At 44.1% G+C, this 15,968-nt stretch overlaps 1 protein-coding gene across 4 annotated transcripts in view; it reads right to left on the bottom strand.

Annotated features, from left to right (window-relative positions):
* LOC129867970 (glutamate receptor 1-like) overlaps window positions 1-13,588 on the bottom strand; it is a 113,624-nt gene extending 100,036 nt beyond the window's left edge. For 2 of the 4 annotated variants that reach the window (XM_055941495.1, XM_055941494.1), the window contains exons 1-2: window positions 13,015-13,582; window positions 12,683-12,817 (exon numbers count right to left, since the gene is read on the bottom strand). In XM_055941495.1, coding sequence (XP_055797470.1) covers window positions 12,683-12,817; window positions 13,015-13,099 — 220 coding nt within the window. In that variant the 5' untranslated portion in view covers window positions 13,100-13,582. Of the gene's footprint in view, window positions 1-12,682; window positions 12,818-13,014 lie in introns of all 4 variants that reach the window. The other 2 variants (XM_055941496.1, XM_055941497.1) reach the window with 2 other exon arrangements.
* Between the last annotated feature and the right edge of the window lie 2,380 nt (window positions 13,589-15,968).

A 15,968-nucleotide genomic window follows, 5' to 3' on the forward strand; every position in this document is an offset into this window, starting at 1 on the left:
TATATGGTCAGGGCGTGAGTTTTGGGTGGGCAGTCTATGTTTTCTGTTTCTATGTTGGTTTTGGGTTGCCTGGTATGGCTCTTAATTAGAGGCAGGTGTTTTGCGTTCTCCTCTAATTAAGAGTCATATTTAGGTAGGGTGTTCTCACTGTTTGTTTGTGGGTGATTGTCTTCCGTATCTGTGTTATGTTTGCACCATACGGGACTGTTTGGATGTTCGTTTCGTTTTGATGTAGTCTGTTCCTGTCCGTGAGTTTTACGTTAGTTATGTAAGTTCATGTTCAGGTTTTTCGTCTACGTCGTTTTCTTGTTTTGTAATTTTGAAAGTGTTTTGTTTTTCGTGTTTGCCATCGTCGTTTCAAATAAAAGATGGCTTATTTCCCGAATGCTGCATTTTGGTCTACTGATCCTTCTCTCCTCTCCTCGTCCGAGGATGAGGAGAACGACAGCCCTTACAGAATCACCCACCAAACTAGGACCAAGCGGCAAGGGAGTGCTCAACAGAGCAACAAGGACATCCTGGACGGTAGAGGACCTTGGGCTCAGCCAGGGGAATATCGCCGTCCCAAGGAGGAGTTGGAAGCAGCGAAGGCTGAGAGGCGCTGGTATGAGGAGGCAGCGCGGCGACGCGGTTGGGAGCCCGTGAGTCAGACCCAAAAATTTCTTGGGGGGGGGGACACGAGGAGTGTGGCAAAGCCGGGTAGGATACCCGAGCCAACTCCCTGTGCTTACCGTGGAGGTAGAAGGCGTCGTACTGGTAAGACACCGTGTTATGCGGTAAAGCGCACGGTGTCCCCAGTACGCGTGCTTAGCCCAGTGCGGGCTATTCCACCTTGCCGCACTGGGAGGGCTAAGTTGGGCATCGAGCTGGATGTCATGAAGCCGGCCCAACGCATCTGGCCACCAGTGCGTCTCCTCGGGCCGGCATACATGGCACCAGCCTTACGAATGGTGTCCCCGGTTTGCCAGTATAGCCCAGTGCGGGCTATTCCACCTCGCCGCACTGGCAGGGCTACGGGCACCATTCAACCTGGTATGGTTGGGCAGGCTCGGTGCTCAAGAGCACGTGTCCTCCTTCACGGTCCGGTAGACCCGGTGCCACCTCCATGTACCAGTCCTCCGGTGGCAGCCCCCCGTACCAGGCTGTCTCTCCGGGTTCTCTCTCCAGCTGTTTCCTCCTCTCCAGCGCAGCCAGTGCCTAGAGCACGCACCAGGCTGTCTCTCCTTCTCCTCCCTACAGAGCCGTCCTGCCATGACCAGCCAGAGCCGTCCTGCCATGACCAGCCAGAGCCGTCCAGCCGGGACCTACCAGAGCCGTCCAGCCGGGACCTGCCAGAGCCGTCCAGCCGGGACCTGCCAGAGCCGTCCAGCCGGGACCTGCCAGAGCCGTCCAGCCGGGACCTGCCAGAGCCGTCCAGCCGGGACCTGCCAGAGCCGTCCAGCCGGGACCTGCCAGAGCCGTCCAGCCGGGACCTGCCAGAGCCGTCCAGCCGGGACCTGCCAGAGTCCCTCAGCCGGGACCTGCCAGAGTCCCTCAGCCGGGACCTGCCAGACCTGCCCTCAGCCGGGACCTGCCAGACCTGCCCTCAGCCGGGACCTGCCAGACCTGCCCTCAGCCGGGACCTGCCAGACCTGCCCTCAGCCGGGACCTGCCAGACCTGCCCTCAGCCGGGACCTGCCAGACCTGCCCTCAGCCGGGACCTGCCAGATTCCCTCAGCCGGGACCTGCCAGAGTCCCTCAGCCGGGACCTGCCAGAGTCCCTCCGCCGGGACCTGCCAGAGTCCCTCCGCCGGGACCTGCCAGAGTCCCTCCGCCGGGACCTGCCCCTTGTCCCGGTGCTGCCCCTTGTCCCGGTGCTGCCCCTTGTCCCGGTGCTGCCCCTTGTCCCGGTGCTGCCCCTTGTCCTGGTGCTGCCCCTTGTCCCGGTGCTGCCCCTTGTCCCGGTGCTGCCCCTTGTCCCGGTGCTGCCCCTTGACCCGGTGCTGCCCCTTGTCCCGGTGCTGCCCCTTCTCCCGGTGCTGGCCGTTCATTTAGGGGATGTTAGTTTGAGGGTGGTCATTGGGAGGGGAAGACAGAAGCGGGGAGTGACTATGGTGGTGTGGGGACAGCGTCCAGAGCCTGAGCCACCACCGTGGTCAACTGCCCACCCAGACCCTCCCCTGGACTTTGTGCTGGTGCGCCCGGCGTTCGCACCTTGAGGGGGGGGGTTCTGTAACGTTTCTGACCTGTTTTATGTTGTTTTTGTATGTGTATATGGTCAGGGCGTGAGTTTTGGGTGGGCAGTCTATGTTTTCTGTTTCTATGTTGGTTTTGGGTTGCCTGGTATGGCTCTTAATTAGAGGCAGGTGTTTTGCGTTTTTCCTCTAATTAAGAGTCATATTTAGGTAGGGTGTTCTCACTGTTTGTTTGTGGGTGATTGTCTTCCGTATCTGTGTTATGTTTGCACCATACGGGACTGTTTGGATGTTCGTTTCGTTTTGATGTAGTCTGTTCCTGTCCGTGAGTTTTACGTTAGTTATGTAAGTTCATGTTCAGGTTTTTCGTCTACGTCGTTTTCTTGTTTTGTAATTTTGAAAGTGTTTTGTTTTTCGTGTTTGCCATCGTCGTTTCAAATAAAAGATGGCTTATTTCCCGAATGCTGCATTTTGGTCTACTGATCCTTCTCTCCTCTCCTCGTCCGAGGATGAGGAGAACGACAGCCCTTACATGGCTGTATAGCAGTTCATCCAGTGCAGTGATAAAACACCTACAGTGACATGTCTGTATAGCAGTTCATCCAGTGATAAAACACCTACAGTGACATGTCTGTATAGCAGTTCATCCAGTGCAGTGATAAAACACCTACAGTAACATGTCTGTATAGCAGTTCATCCAGTGGTAAAACACCTACAGTGACATGTCTGTATAGCAGTTAATCCAGTGATAAAACACCTACAGTGACATGTCTGTATAGCAGTTCATCCAGTGCAGTGATAAAACACCTACAGTGACATGTCTGTATAGCAGTTCATCCAGTGCATTGATAAAACACCTAGAGTGACATGTCTGTATAGCAGTTCATCCAGTGCAGTGATAAAACACCTACAGTAACATGTCTGTATAGCAGTTCATCCAGTGCAGTGATAAAACACCAACAGTGACATGTCTGTATAGCAGTTCATCCAGTGCAGTGATAAAACACCTACAGTGACATGTCTGTATAGCAGTTCATCCAGTGATAAAACACCTACAGTGACATGTCTGTATAGCAGTTCATCCAGTGCAGTGATAAAACACCTACAGTAACATGTCTGTATAGCAGTTCATCCAGTGCAGTGATAAAACACCTACAGTGACATGTCTGTTTAGCAGTTCACCCAGTGATAAAACACCTAGAGTGACATGTCTGTTTAGCAGTTCATCCAGTGATAAAACACCTACAGTGACATGTCTGTATAGCAGTTCATCCAGTGCAGTGATAAAACACCAACAGTGACATGTCTGTATAGCAGTTCATCCAGTGCAGTGATAAAACACCTACAGTGACATGTCTGTATAGCAGTTCATCCAGTGATAAAACACCTACAGTGACATGTCTGTATAGCAGTTCATCCAGTGCAGTGATAGAACACCTACAGTGACATGTCTGTATAGCAGTTCATCCAGTGATAAAACACCTACAGTGACATGTCTGTATAGCAGTTCATCCAGTGATAAAACACCTACAGTGACATGTCTGTATAGCAGTTCATCCAGTGCAGTGATAAAACACCTACAGTGACATGTCTGTATAGCAGTTCATCCAGTGCAGTGATAAAACACCTACAGTGACATGTCTGTATAGCAGTTCATCCAGTGCAGTGATAAAACACCTACTGTGACATGTCTGTATAGCAGTTCATCCAGTGATAAAACACCTACAGTGACATGTCTGTATAGCAGTTCATCCAATGCAGTGATAAAACACCTACAGTAACATGTCTGTATAGCAGTTCATCCAGTGATAAAACACCTACAGTGACATGTCTGTATAGCAGTTCATCCAGTGATAAAACACCTACAGTGACATGTCTGTATAGCAGTTCATCCAGTGATAAAACACCTACAGTGACATGTCTGTATAGCAGTTCATACAGTGATAAAACACCTACAGTAACATGTCTGTATAGCAGTTCATCCAGTGCAGTGATAAAACACCTACAGTGACATGTCTGTATAGCAGTTCATCCAGTGATGAAACACCTACAGTGACATGTCTGTATAGCAGTTCATCCAGTGATAAAACACCTACAGTGACATGTCTGTATAGCAGTTCATCCAGTGCAGTGATAAATCACCTACAGTGACATGTCTGTATAGCAGTTCATCCAGTGATAAAACACCTACAGTGACATGTCTGTATAGCAGTTCATCCAGTGCAGTGATAAAACACCTACAGTGACATGTCTGTATAGCAGTTCATCCAGTGCAGTGATAAAACACCTACAGTGACATGTCTGTATAGCAGTTCATCCAGTGCAGTGATAAAACACCTACAGTGACATGTCTGTATAGCAGTTCATCCAGTGATAAAACACCAACAATGGCATGTCTGTATAGCAGTTCATCCAGTGCAGTGATAAAACACCTACAGTGACATGTCTGTACAGCAGTTCATCCAGTGATAAAACACCTACAGTGACATGTCTGTATAGCAGTTCATCCAGTGATAAAACACCTACAGTGACATGTCTGTATAGCAGTTAATCCAGTGATAAAACACCTACAGTGACATGTCTGTATAGCAGTTAATCCAGTGATAAAACACCTACAGTGACATGTCTGTATAGCAGTTAATCCAGTGATAAAACACCAACAGTGATATGTCTGTATAGCAGTTCATCCAGTGATAAAACACCTACAGTGACATGTCTGTATAGCAGTTAATCCAGTGATAAAACACCTACAGTGACATGTCTGTATAGCAGTTCATCCAGTGCAGTGATAAAACACCTACAGTGACATGTCTGTATAGCAGTTCATCCAGTGCAGTGATAAAACACCTACTGTGACATGTCTGTATAGCAGTTCATCCAGTGATAAAACACCTACAGTGACATGTCTGTATAGCAGTTCATCCAATGCAGTGATAAAACACCTACAGTAACATGTCTGTATAGCAGTTCATCCAGTGATAAAACACCTACAGTGACATGTCTGTATAGCAGTTCATCCAGTGATAAAACACCTACAGTGACATGTCTGTATAGCAGTTCATCCAGTGCAGTGATAAAACACCTACAGTGACATGTCTGTATAGCAGTTCATCCAGTGATGAAACACCTACAGTGACATGTCTGTACAGCAGTTCATCCAGTGATAAAACACCTACAGTGACATGTCTGTATAGCAGTTCATCCAGTGCAGTGATAAAACACCTACAGTGACATGTCTGTATAGCAGTTCATCCAGGGATAAAACACCAACAATGGCATGTCTGTATAGCAGTTCATCCAGTGATAAAACACCTACAGTGACATGTCTGTATAGCAGTTCATCCAGTGATAAAACACCTACAGTGACATGTCTGTATAGCAGTTAATCCAGTGATAAAACACCTACAGTGACATGTCTGTATAGCAGTTCATCCAGTGATAAAACACCTACAGTGACATGTCTGTATAGCAGTTAATCCAGTGATAAAACACCTACAGTGACATGTCTGTATAGCAGTTAATCCAGTGATAAAACACCTACAGTGACATGTCTGTATAGCAGTTAATCCAGTGATAAAACACCAACAGTGATATGTCTGTATAGCAGTTCATCCAGTGATAAAACACCTACAGTGACATGTCTGTATAGCAGTTCATCCAGTGCAGTGATAAAACACCTACAGTGACATGTCTGTATAGCAGTTCATCCAGTGCAGTGATAAAACACCTACTGTGACATGTCTGTATAGCAGTTCATCCAGTGATAAAACACCTACAGTGACATGTCTGTATAGCAGTTCATCCAATGCAGTGATAAAACACCTACAGTAACATGTCTGTATAGCAGTTCATCCAGTGATAAAACACCTACAGTGACATGTCTGTATAGCAGTTCATCCAGTGATAAAACACCTACAGTGACATGTCTGTATAGCAGTTCATCCAGTGCAGTGATAAAACACCTACAGTGACATGTCTGTATAGCAGTTCATCCAGTGATGAAACACCTACAGTGACATGTCTGTACAGCAGTTCATCCAGTGATAAAACACCTACAGTGACATGTCTGTATAGCAGTTCATCCAGTGCAGTGATAAAACACCTACAGTGACATGTCTGTATAGCAGTTCATCCAGGGATAAAACACCAACAATGGCATGTCTGTATAGCAGTTCATCCAGTGATAAAACACCTACAGTGACATGTCTGTATAGCAGTTCATCCAGTGATAAAACACCTACAGTGACATGTCTGTATAGCTGTTCATCCAGTGATAAAACACCTACAGTGACATGTCTGTATAGCAGTTAATCCAGTGATAAAACACCTACAGTGACATGTCTGTATAGCAGTTAATCCAGTGATAAAACACCTACAGTGACATGTCTGTATAGCAGTTAATCCAGTGATAAAACACCAACAGTGACATGTCTGTATAGCAGTTCATCCAGTGATAAAACACCTACAGTGACATGTCTGTATAGCAGTTAATCCAGTGATAAAACACCTACAGTGACATGTCTGTATAGCAGTTCATCCAGTGCAGTGATAAAACACCTACAGTGACATGTCTGTATAGCAGTTCATCCAGTGCAGTGATAAAACACCTACAGTGACATGTCTGTTTAGCAGTTCATCCAGGGATAAAACACCAGCTGATGCACACATTAAGAGTGCATGCCCAGATTCTCATTAAAACCACAGTCAGTTGTTAGGAAACTTAGGAAACTTAGGAAACTTCTTCATTCAATGAGAATTATCTTCCAGTACAATGTGTAATTCCACAAAAAAAATAATCCAAGACTGATAAACCATATTCCATTCTACACTATCCATCTGTATCTGTGTGTGCCTCTGAAACGATTGATAATTCTTTACACCATTGATTACTGAACTACAGTATTACATTCAATCATTGAAACAGGTTTCTCAACCTTAAACCAGTCTTTTGAATAAACAGTAAAATGTGACACCCTTAAAAACAGAAATGAGGGAGCAAACTGGGTGATTGCAGAAGGGTAAGATGGCATTACATTAACTTTAAATTGGCTTGAGGGAATGTCGGGTTTGTCTAGAAAGATAATCATGTCCCTGTTGAACTGCTGTGCCACTCTCTCCCTAACCTCCCTCCATTTCTCTCTCTCTCTCCCTAACCTCCCTCCATTTCTCTCTCTCTCTCCCCCCATCCCGCCATTTCTCTCCCTCCCTCCCTCCCTCCCTCCCTCCCTCCCTCTATTTCTCTCTCTCCCTCCCTCCATCCATTTCTCCCTCCCTCCCTCCATTTCTCTCTCCCTCCCTCCCTCCCTCCCTCCCTCCCTCCCTCCCTTTCTCTCTCTCCCTCCCTTTCTCTCTCTCTCTCCCGCCCTCCCTCAATTTCTCCCTCCCTCCCTTTCTCTCTCTCCCTCCCTCCCTCCCTCAATTTCTCTCTCTCTCTCTCTCTCTCTCTCTCCCTCCCTCCCTCCCTCCCTCCCTCCCTCCCTCCCTCCCTCCCTCCCTCCCTCCCTCCCTCCCTCCCTCCCTCCCTCCATTTCTCTCTCTCTCCTTCCCTCCCTCCATTTCTCTCTCTCCCTCCCTTCCTTCCTTTCTCTCCCTCCCTCCCTCTCCCTCTCTCTCTTTCTCTCTCTGTATGAGAGTGAGACAAGCAGCACTTGGTTTTACTGGACTAGAATACACTGTAACTATCAGCACTTATTTAGTGTTAGCCCCAACACTGCCCTCTATAGGCTTGATGTCAGGATACAGAGCATGACATTATGGCTTCAACCAAAGCGCCAAAGTGCCAAGTTTAGGTCCAAGAGGCTTCTTAACAGCTTCTACCCCCAAGCCATAAGACTCCTGAACACCTAATCAAATGGCAACCCAGACTATTTGCATTGCCCCCCCCCCCTCCCCACCTCTTTACACCACTGCTACTCTCTGTTGTTACTACTCTCTGCATGTAAATCTTACCTCAATGAACTGCTGCCCCCGCATATTGACTCTGTACCGGTACCCCCCTGTATATAGACTCGCTATTGTTATTTTACTGCTGCTCAGGTGGGACGATTCTAGCCAATGAGAGGGCAGATACGCATGTAAACAACAGTTCCATTATAGCATCTGTGACAGCATAGCCAGTGCCATTGAGGCTATCTCCATTTTAAAGTAGTAAATGTTCTTCTTCTTCATTGGCTGATTGCTCCCAACTTATAAGAATCCCCACCCAGTTGACTACTTTTAAATGGTGGAAGCCCTCAATGGCAATGTCCATGCTAAAATGGATTATATCCATGATGAGTCTTCTATCTATCTCTATGACAACAGCCACAACTCCAATATAAAGTTTGTATTTCAAAGTTGCCGAAATGCTACGTGTGTCCACTTAAATCAGTGCATTCGTAACAACCAAACCATTACGAAACTTATTTTCGACCAAAATAAGCCTCACGTAGAAAATTAGCAATTCCATTTTTGTTGGCCAAATTCGACACTCTCTCATTGACCTCCATGCAAAAATTACTCACTTTGTGGGCTTATTTTTTTGTGAACAGATTTTGGGGCGGAGTAAAACCTCTTGCTTCGTCTCTCGCGTCACCTCTTCCTCTCTTATGGGTGGCATTTAGGTGGCTAGAAAGTCCACACTGGAGCCATCAAGTGTTCATGGAAATGTTTAAGTCTTTAAGGATTATTGGTACCGACTTGTAGCTATGTGGGACACCTCAGGTCATTTGTGGCACAAGAAACTGTCCGTTGTCCACTAACTGAATTTGCCATGTGTCTCGGAGCTCTCTACCAGGTGAGTGATGCTGTGCTGCCTGGGAGAAGCAGGAAGCTGTGTCTGCATTTTCTGAGACCCTGGATGTAGACGGCTGTGACTGTGTGTGTGACGCATGCAGACACATTAGCCTGAATAACCTCATACATTCCACATGAATCCTTCAACTTGGTAGGCATCCAATGGTGTCGCTGAGTCCTTGGTAGCCTAGTTAATGGTCCTAATATATTCATTGGATGTTATTATTGTTCTACTATATATGGTTATTATTGTAACTGTTAATATGGCTCTCCGTACCTTGTCATTCCTCCCAATCACCCTGGGCAACTCAATTAGTTGTTTTAAATGATGATGGTTTCTATATTATGGTAACATAGCCATCTGTCTAAAGTAAATATGGCAATATCTTACTGATGACAAAAAAAGGGTTTCTGTGAATTATTTGCTTACTTTAGAAATATGATTGTATTGCCAAGCCACTTTAGTGTTCTTAAGTCAAAATCATCATTGGCCCCCATTGAGAATGACTGGGGCAGCACAGTCACAATGCCTGGGGCAGCACAGTCACAATGCCTGGAGCAGCACAGTCAGAATGCCTGTGGCAGCACAGTCACAATGCCTGGGGCAGCACAGTCACAATGCCTGGGGCAGCACAGTCACAATGCCTGGGGCAGCACAGTCACAATGCCTGGGGCAACACAGTCAGAATGCCTGGGGCAACACAGTCACAATGCCTGGGGCAACACAGTCAGAATGCCTGGGGCAACACAGTCACAATGCCTGGGGCAGCACAGTCACAATGCCTGGGGCAGCACAGTCACAATGCCCGGGGCAACACAGTCAGAATGCCTGGGGCAACACAGTCACAATGCCTGGGGCAGCACAGTCAGAATGCATGGGGCAGCACAGTCACAATGCCTGGGGCAGCACAGTCAGAATGCATGGGGCAGCACAGTCACAATGGGAGTCAGTCGTACTGATAACGTCCATATCAATGGAGTGACGAGTCTGTGAAATCCATGAATAGGTTGCCCCCCCCCCTGTCTGATACAGCCAAGGAAGTATGATGTTGCTCACGACTATGATCCATTGTGTTGTCTGAAGAAGAAAATTAGAAAACAAAATGAATCGCTCAGGTCATTTCCAGATTGTCTGTGTCTTTTTAAATTAACTGATGAAACGCTGCTATTCCTTCCTAATGCAAATCCTGATGTCATAAGCGGCTCACGCTAATGTCTAGAATGAGGAGGCATTGGCAGGAACAACACTGAATCACTGAGCTCTTTTAATAAGAGCCCAGGGCCCGGTTGCATAAAATACCTTCAGTTAATTTCCCCCTTATCTTTTCCCTTAAAGTTTCTTTAACTCTAAGTAGGTTGCACAAAAGTGAATTTCCTAAGAGAGAGAGAGAGATCAGCCAATCAGGATACATTCAAAAACCAAATCAACACTGACTGGTCACTGTGTCTAAAGCAAGTCCTAAAACTCATCCAATCATAATATAATATCTCCAGGAGATGAGAGGTGAGGACCCAGGATCAGAATACCAAGTCTTCAACTGCAAGCCGCCTCTTTCAAACGTGTCAATTGAAATTACGAGTCCACAGAAAAATGGCCGTACCGTTGGGTTTGCTGTCTGTGTGCAATTTTACTGTTTCCTCCCACATTCCGTCTTCCACTTTCTCATTGAAAAGGTCACAATTATTGGAAGCTTGCGGGAACTCAGGGAGTGCCTGAAATGTGTTTATTCTATGTTACTCAATTGAGACACATAGGAAATGTAGTCAATTTGATACGTCAAGTATTTCCAGATAATCGTCATATTGGCATAAATATGGTTCCCTAAATGTGATATTTCACATCATTTCCACAAAATGACGCTGATACAGCTCAACTCCCCATGTTGATTCACACGTTTCATGACTGCTATGATCAATAAAATAATATCTCCGTTGTTTTTTGGAGCCTAAAATAACCATTATTGGCCAACGGGGAATGCGTTTTGAAAAGCGCTATCTTATAGACGCGACATGAAAGTCAAAAAGTAACTGCATGACGCCAACAGATGGTGTATTAAAATGTTCTAATCTTTTAGAAAACTGCAGATTCGTGGAAATTAGTGCCTAGACCGGATAATTTCCTACTGTACCTCGACAAAAATCATTATGACAGAATGTTAGAGAAGAGGTTACTGACACTCTCATTGACATTTAGTAAAGCAACAGATGTTAATGCAATGGAGATGGCATTTGAACACCTCAAACACTAACTGTCATCAAAGTGAAAACACTATTCAGTGCAATTACAAAGAACTGCAGTCAGTTAGTCAATTACAAAGAACAAACCATTCACTAAACCCTAAATCTCAACTAAATCTGGTAATGAATAATGTGTAAATTGACGAAGTTGAGGAGACTAAACTGCTTGGAGTAACCCTGGATTGGGGCGGCAGGTAGCCTAGTGGTTAGAGTGTTGGGCGAGTAACCAAAAGGTTGCTAGATCGAATCCCCGAGCTGACAAGGTAAAAGTCTGTTGTTCTGCCCCTGAACAAGGCAGTTAACCCACTGTTCATAGGCTGTCATTGTAAATAAGAATTTGTTCTTAACTGACTTGCCTAGTTAAATAAACTGACATGGTCTAAACATATTGATGCAACAGTAGCTAAGATGGGGAGAGTGATGTTCTGCTTTCTTGACATCTCTATCAACAAAACAAGTCCTACAGGCCCTATTTCTGTTGCACGTGGACTACTGACCAGTTATATGGTCAAGTGCCACAAAGAGGGACTTAGGCAAATTACAGTTGTCCCAAAAAAGAGCAGCACGACTATCCCTTAAGTGTACACGGAGAGCCAACATCGATGACATGCATGTCAATATCTCCTGGCTCAAAGTAGAGGAGAGATTGACTGCATCACTACTTGTCTTTGTGAGAGGCACTTGACACGTTGAAAAACATAGAGCTGTCTAGCACACAGCTCAGACACCCATGCATACTCCCACAACACATGCCACAAGGGGTCTCTTCACAATCCACAAGTCCAGAACAGACTCTGGGAAACGCACAGTACAGAGCCATGACTACAAACTCTATTTCAAATCAATTAACTCGTGAAAGCAGTAAAAATCAGATTTTTTTTTTAAATGGATAAAACTACACCTTATGGAACAACAAGGACTATGAAGAGACACAAACGCACACGCACGCTAGCACACGCACGCTAGTACACACACACTAGCACACACTCTACACACACGTACATTGTAATATTGTTGTATGGTGGTACTATACATGTTGCATTGTAGATATGTTGTGGTATAATAATGCTATATGTACTGTACTGTTTAATTTTTGCTTTTATGTGTGATGTAAGTGCCTCAATGTGTTTGGACCCCAGGAAGAGTAGCTGATAGGGATCCCTAATAAATACAAATTTAAAAAATGACAGATGCCATATCTTAATTTGAGCCAGTTTCACACAACAGGAAAATAATCCTGCAGCAACAGTTAATGTGCATTGTTATGTAGATTATAATTAATGGACATTTTTTTGTAGGGGTTTGGGCAAATCAAGTCTGAAATTTGAAATTGGAAATGATTATGCAAAAGGCTTCTAACCTGGTTTAACCTCGAATACACTACACGTTAGCGTTTCCAGCTATGCAGGAAAATTCCTGCAACAACAGGATGATCAAATGACGATATGGCATCTGTACATGTGCTGTTCATTAAGGGAGATAAAGGCTAAACTCACATGCATATGTCATAGCAAAGCTACTTGCTGTGTCGACCATGTCCACTTGTGGTACCAGTTTGGGGATATCCTGGTGACGAGAGAGTGCAAACCGAAACACCTCATATTCGTGGGAGCCGTTTGGGAACAATCCCCCTGTGTGCAAGACAAAGGCCATCATTGAAAAGGGTTCACATCAACTGTCATCAAACAACGAATATTTTAACGTAGCCTATTACAAAATAAGACGAATGGGGACTGTCTTGCAACTTTGGAATTACGCAGCAGTTTAGATGTCAAACTGACAGGACGTAGTAGTGATATAATAAGCATTCCGTGTTGATAATACTCACCTATATTTATATTACTTGGGAAACTTGAACCAGAGCAAAACCCAAGACAAAAACTAACAAAGACCAAGGTAAGTCTTCGCTGCATATTTCCTTTTGCATTGGCGACGAAAAAATAAACAAATTCCAAATAAAGGTCTGCTTCTGTTGCCCACAAGCCACTCACAATGCATTCATAGTTGTAGTAGACTAACTGAATTCGCAGAGCTTGAGTCACAACCGCTCTCTCCCTTCCCTGGCGCTCTCTCTCTCGCTGTCTGCGGTGCGCGCAGAGCTAAAGATAATGACGGTGTCAATACACAAGCAGACGGAGCCCTACCTGCTTTAGATATGAACTGCGGAGCTTCGATTATGTCAGCATTAAATGGGAGCTCATGATGGGTTTCTGAACATTCTGTCACCGTATTCACACAGTATCGTATGAGAATTACGCTTAGATAAGTCGTTACAGAACTGGGAATGCCCAAATCCCTTGCCCAGACTGTGTTAATAAACCAGTAGTGGAGTTGCCAAGACGTTCATGGCATAATGATTGTGCAAGCAGCTCATTAACGGTCTATGATTGGTCGTAAATGGCAACCTAAATCGACCGGTTAATTACATTTTATAGTGAAAATATATAAATATATAAGTATAGTGAAAATAATGACACATATATCTACCTAGTTAATTACGTCGTATGTACACAAGTTTAGTGAAAACAATGACATATATAGTTAACTATTTTATGACACATACATGTTATTATTAGGTTACAGAACACAAATGTATAGCCTAACGAGGCTGTTTTGCGATGGACATCAAGGTGTAGACCGACTGCAAAATAATAAATACGGAGTATTTTCACATGCGATATTTTACAGGCATACATCTCTCGAAAGATACAGTATATAAATAGGCCTGACCCTCACAACTGTTCTGTCACCTAATAACATATATACGGCACAGCGTTTAAATTCTGCCTATACATCAGAAATCAGACAACAAGACTGCGGCTTTGTCTTGATATGCAGCCGACTCGAGATCAACTCTTTGCGCGCGCTCTAATCCAGGACATCGGAAATGAATCAACGCCATAACAGGCGACGTGTTGGCTTGATAATAGCCTCATTACTAGCTCGTTTGGCTCTACCACTGTTCTCGTGTCTGTAGTCTTATGACCTTTGGATCAGGAGAGAGACACGGATACAAAAGTGATTTTTAGAGACTGCTCTTTTTGGACAGCAGAATATTTATTGGCGCTATAGGTTTTTGCAAATGGGAGAAACATTTCATGGGCTACTGGCTTTGTGATAGACTTACTTGGATAACAAATACTAATACTAATCTCTTACATATGTTTATCCACAGTGCTGAGTGTGTACTGTCACCATGCTAGCAGTAAAACAACATTTTAAAACAACGGTGTCACGTGCATCTACTGCACAATTCTATAGCAACCTCACAGCACGAGCTCATAAATGGACTAATGTTAAATCCCAAACTTCCTGATTTTCAACAGTTGAAAACCAGACAATGAATAACGGATGAATTCATTGTGCATTCACAGCATCTATTAAATGCAGAATGGCATAATGCATTTACAAACCATAGGAATTTAAACACTGTTGGAATCAATCTCTCTAGCTGTGGGCCCATTATTTTCTCTAGATCTCAGACATGACTGTAAAAGCCCATTTGTTGTGTTTACATCCGTGGCATGTTGTTTTGTGGTATTCCTAACACGTTATGCAAGATGCAGTGTCATTCAAACACATTTCCTCACCTTGAATTCTAGATTCAGATTTGTTGCATATTGTGAATCATGAGTCATCAGTAAATAGGTGACAGAAATAGAGAGTGAAGATGGCATTTTCACCACAACAATGAATCACAGAATTGCACAACCAGAGAGTCAGCCATTGTTAAATTCAAAATGCGAAGAAGATATATATTTCTGCAAGATGAACATTCCAGTTTATTTGTTAGAACACAAACAGTATTTGGTAAGAAGGAATATGTTTTCACTTGTGGATGTGTTTAGAGAGAATACGTAGGGTGGGTGTGTACATGTCACCTCCACAGGAATGTCACCATGGTACTGGACAGTATAGAATGAGTGATGAGATGAGTAAGAGGAGGAATGCAAGATATCGCTGTCACTCCATATGTAGCAAGGATGGTTCGGTGAACAACTCCTGCATGAAGAGTATAACCTTAATTAAGTCATACTTGAAGACTTGTGTTAGCTCGCAGAACCAATGCCTTGACTATACCTCACCGGGCTATACTGTCATCTTGAGTTATGCACATGATAACAGTATGATGCCTGTAATCGGGAAAACACACATGCACAAGTGACTATCACTTTGTATTTTCTTAGTTGATAATGGATGTTTTATATCCCCAAAGAAATGTTGTTTTAATTGTTGTTGTTTTTTAAAGACACTTGATTTGTTTCATGGAAACTAGAACTAATGATATTACAAACACTCCCTTTAAACCAATAGTATCAAATCAAATCACATTTTATTTGTCACATACACATGGTTAGCAGATGTTAATGCGAGTGTAGCGAAATGCTTGTGCTTCTAGTTCCGACAATGCAGTAATAACCAAAGAGTAATCTAACCTAACAATTCCACAACTACTACCTTATACACACAAGTGTAAAGGGATAAAGAATATGTACATAAAGATATATGAATGAGTGATGGTACAGAATGGCATAGGCAGTAGATGGTATCGAGTACAGTATATACATATGAGATGAGTAATGTAGGGTATGTAAACATAAAAGTGCATAGTTTAAAGTGGCTAGTGATACATTTTTTATCAATTTCCATCAATTTCCATTATTAAAGTGAGCTAGAGTTGAGTCAGTATGTTGGCAGCAGCCACTCGATGTTTGTGGTGGCTGTTTAACAGTCTGATGGCCTTGAGATAGAAGCTGTTTTTCAGTCTCTCGGTCCCTGCTT

The sequence above is a fragment of the Salvelinus fontinalis genome, chromosome 13 (assembly GCF_029448725.1).
Source record: "Salvelinus fontinalis isolate EN_2023a chromosome 13, ASM2944872v1, whole genome shotgun sequence".
Lineage (NCBI taxonomy): Eukaryota > Metazoa > Chordata > Actinopteri > Salmoniformes > Salmonidae > Salvelinus > Salvelinus fontinalis.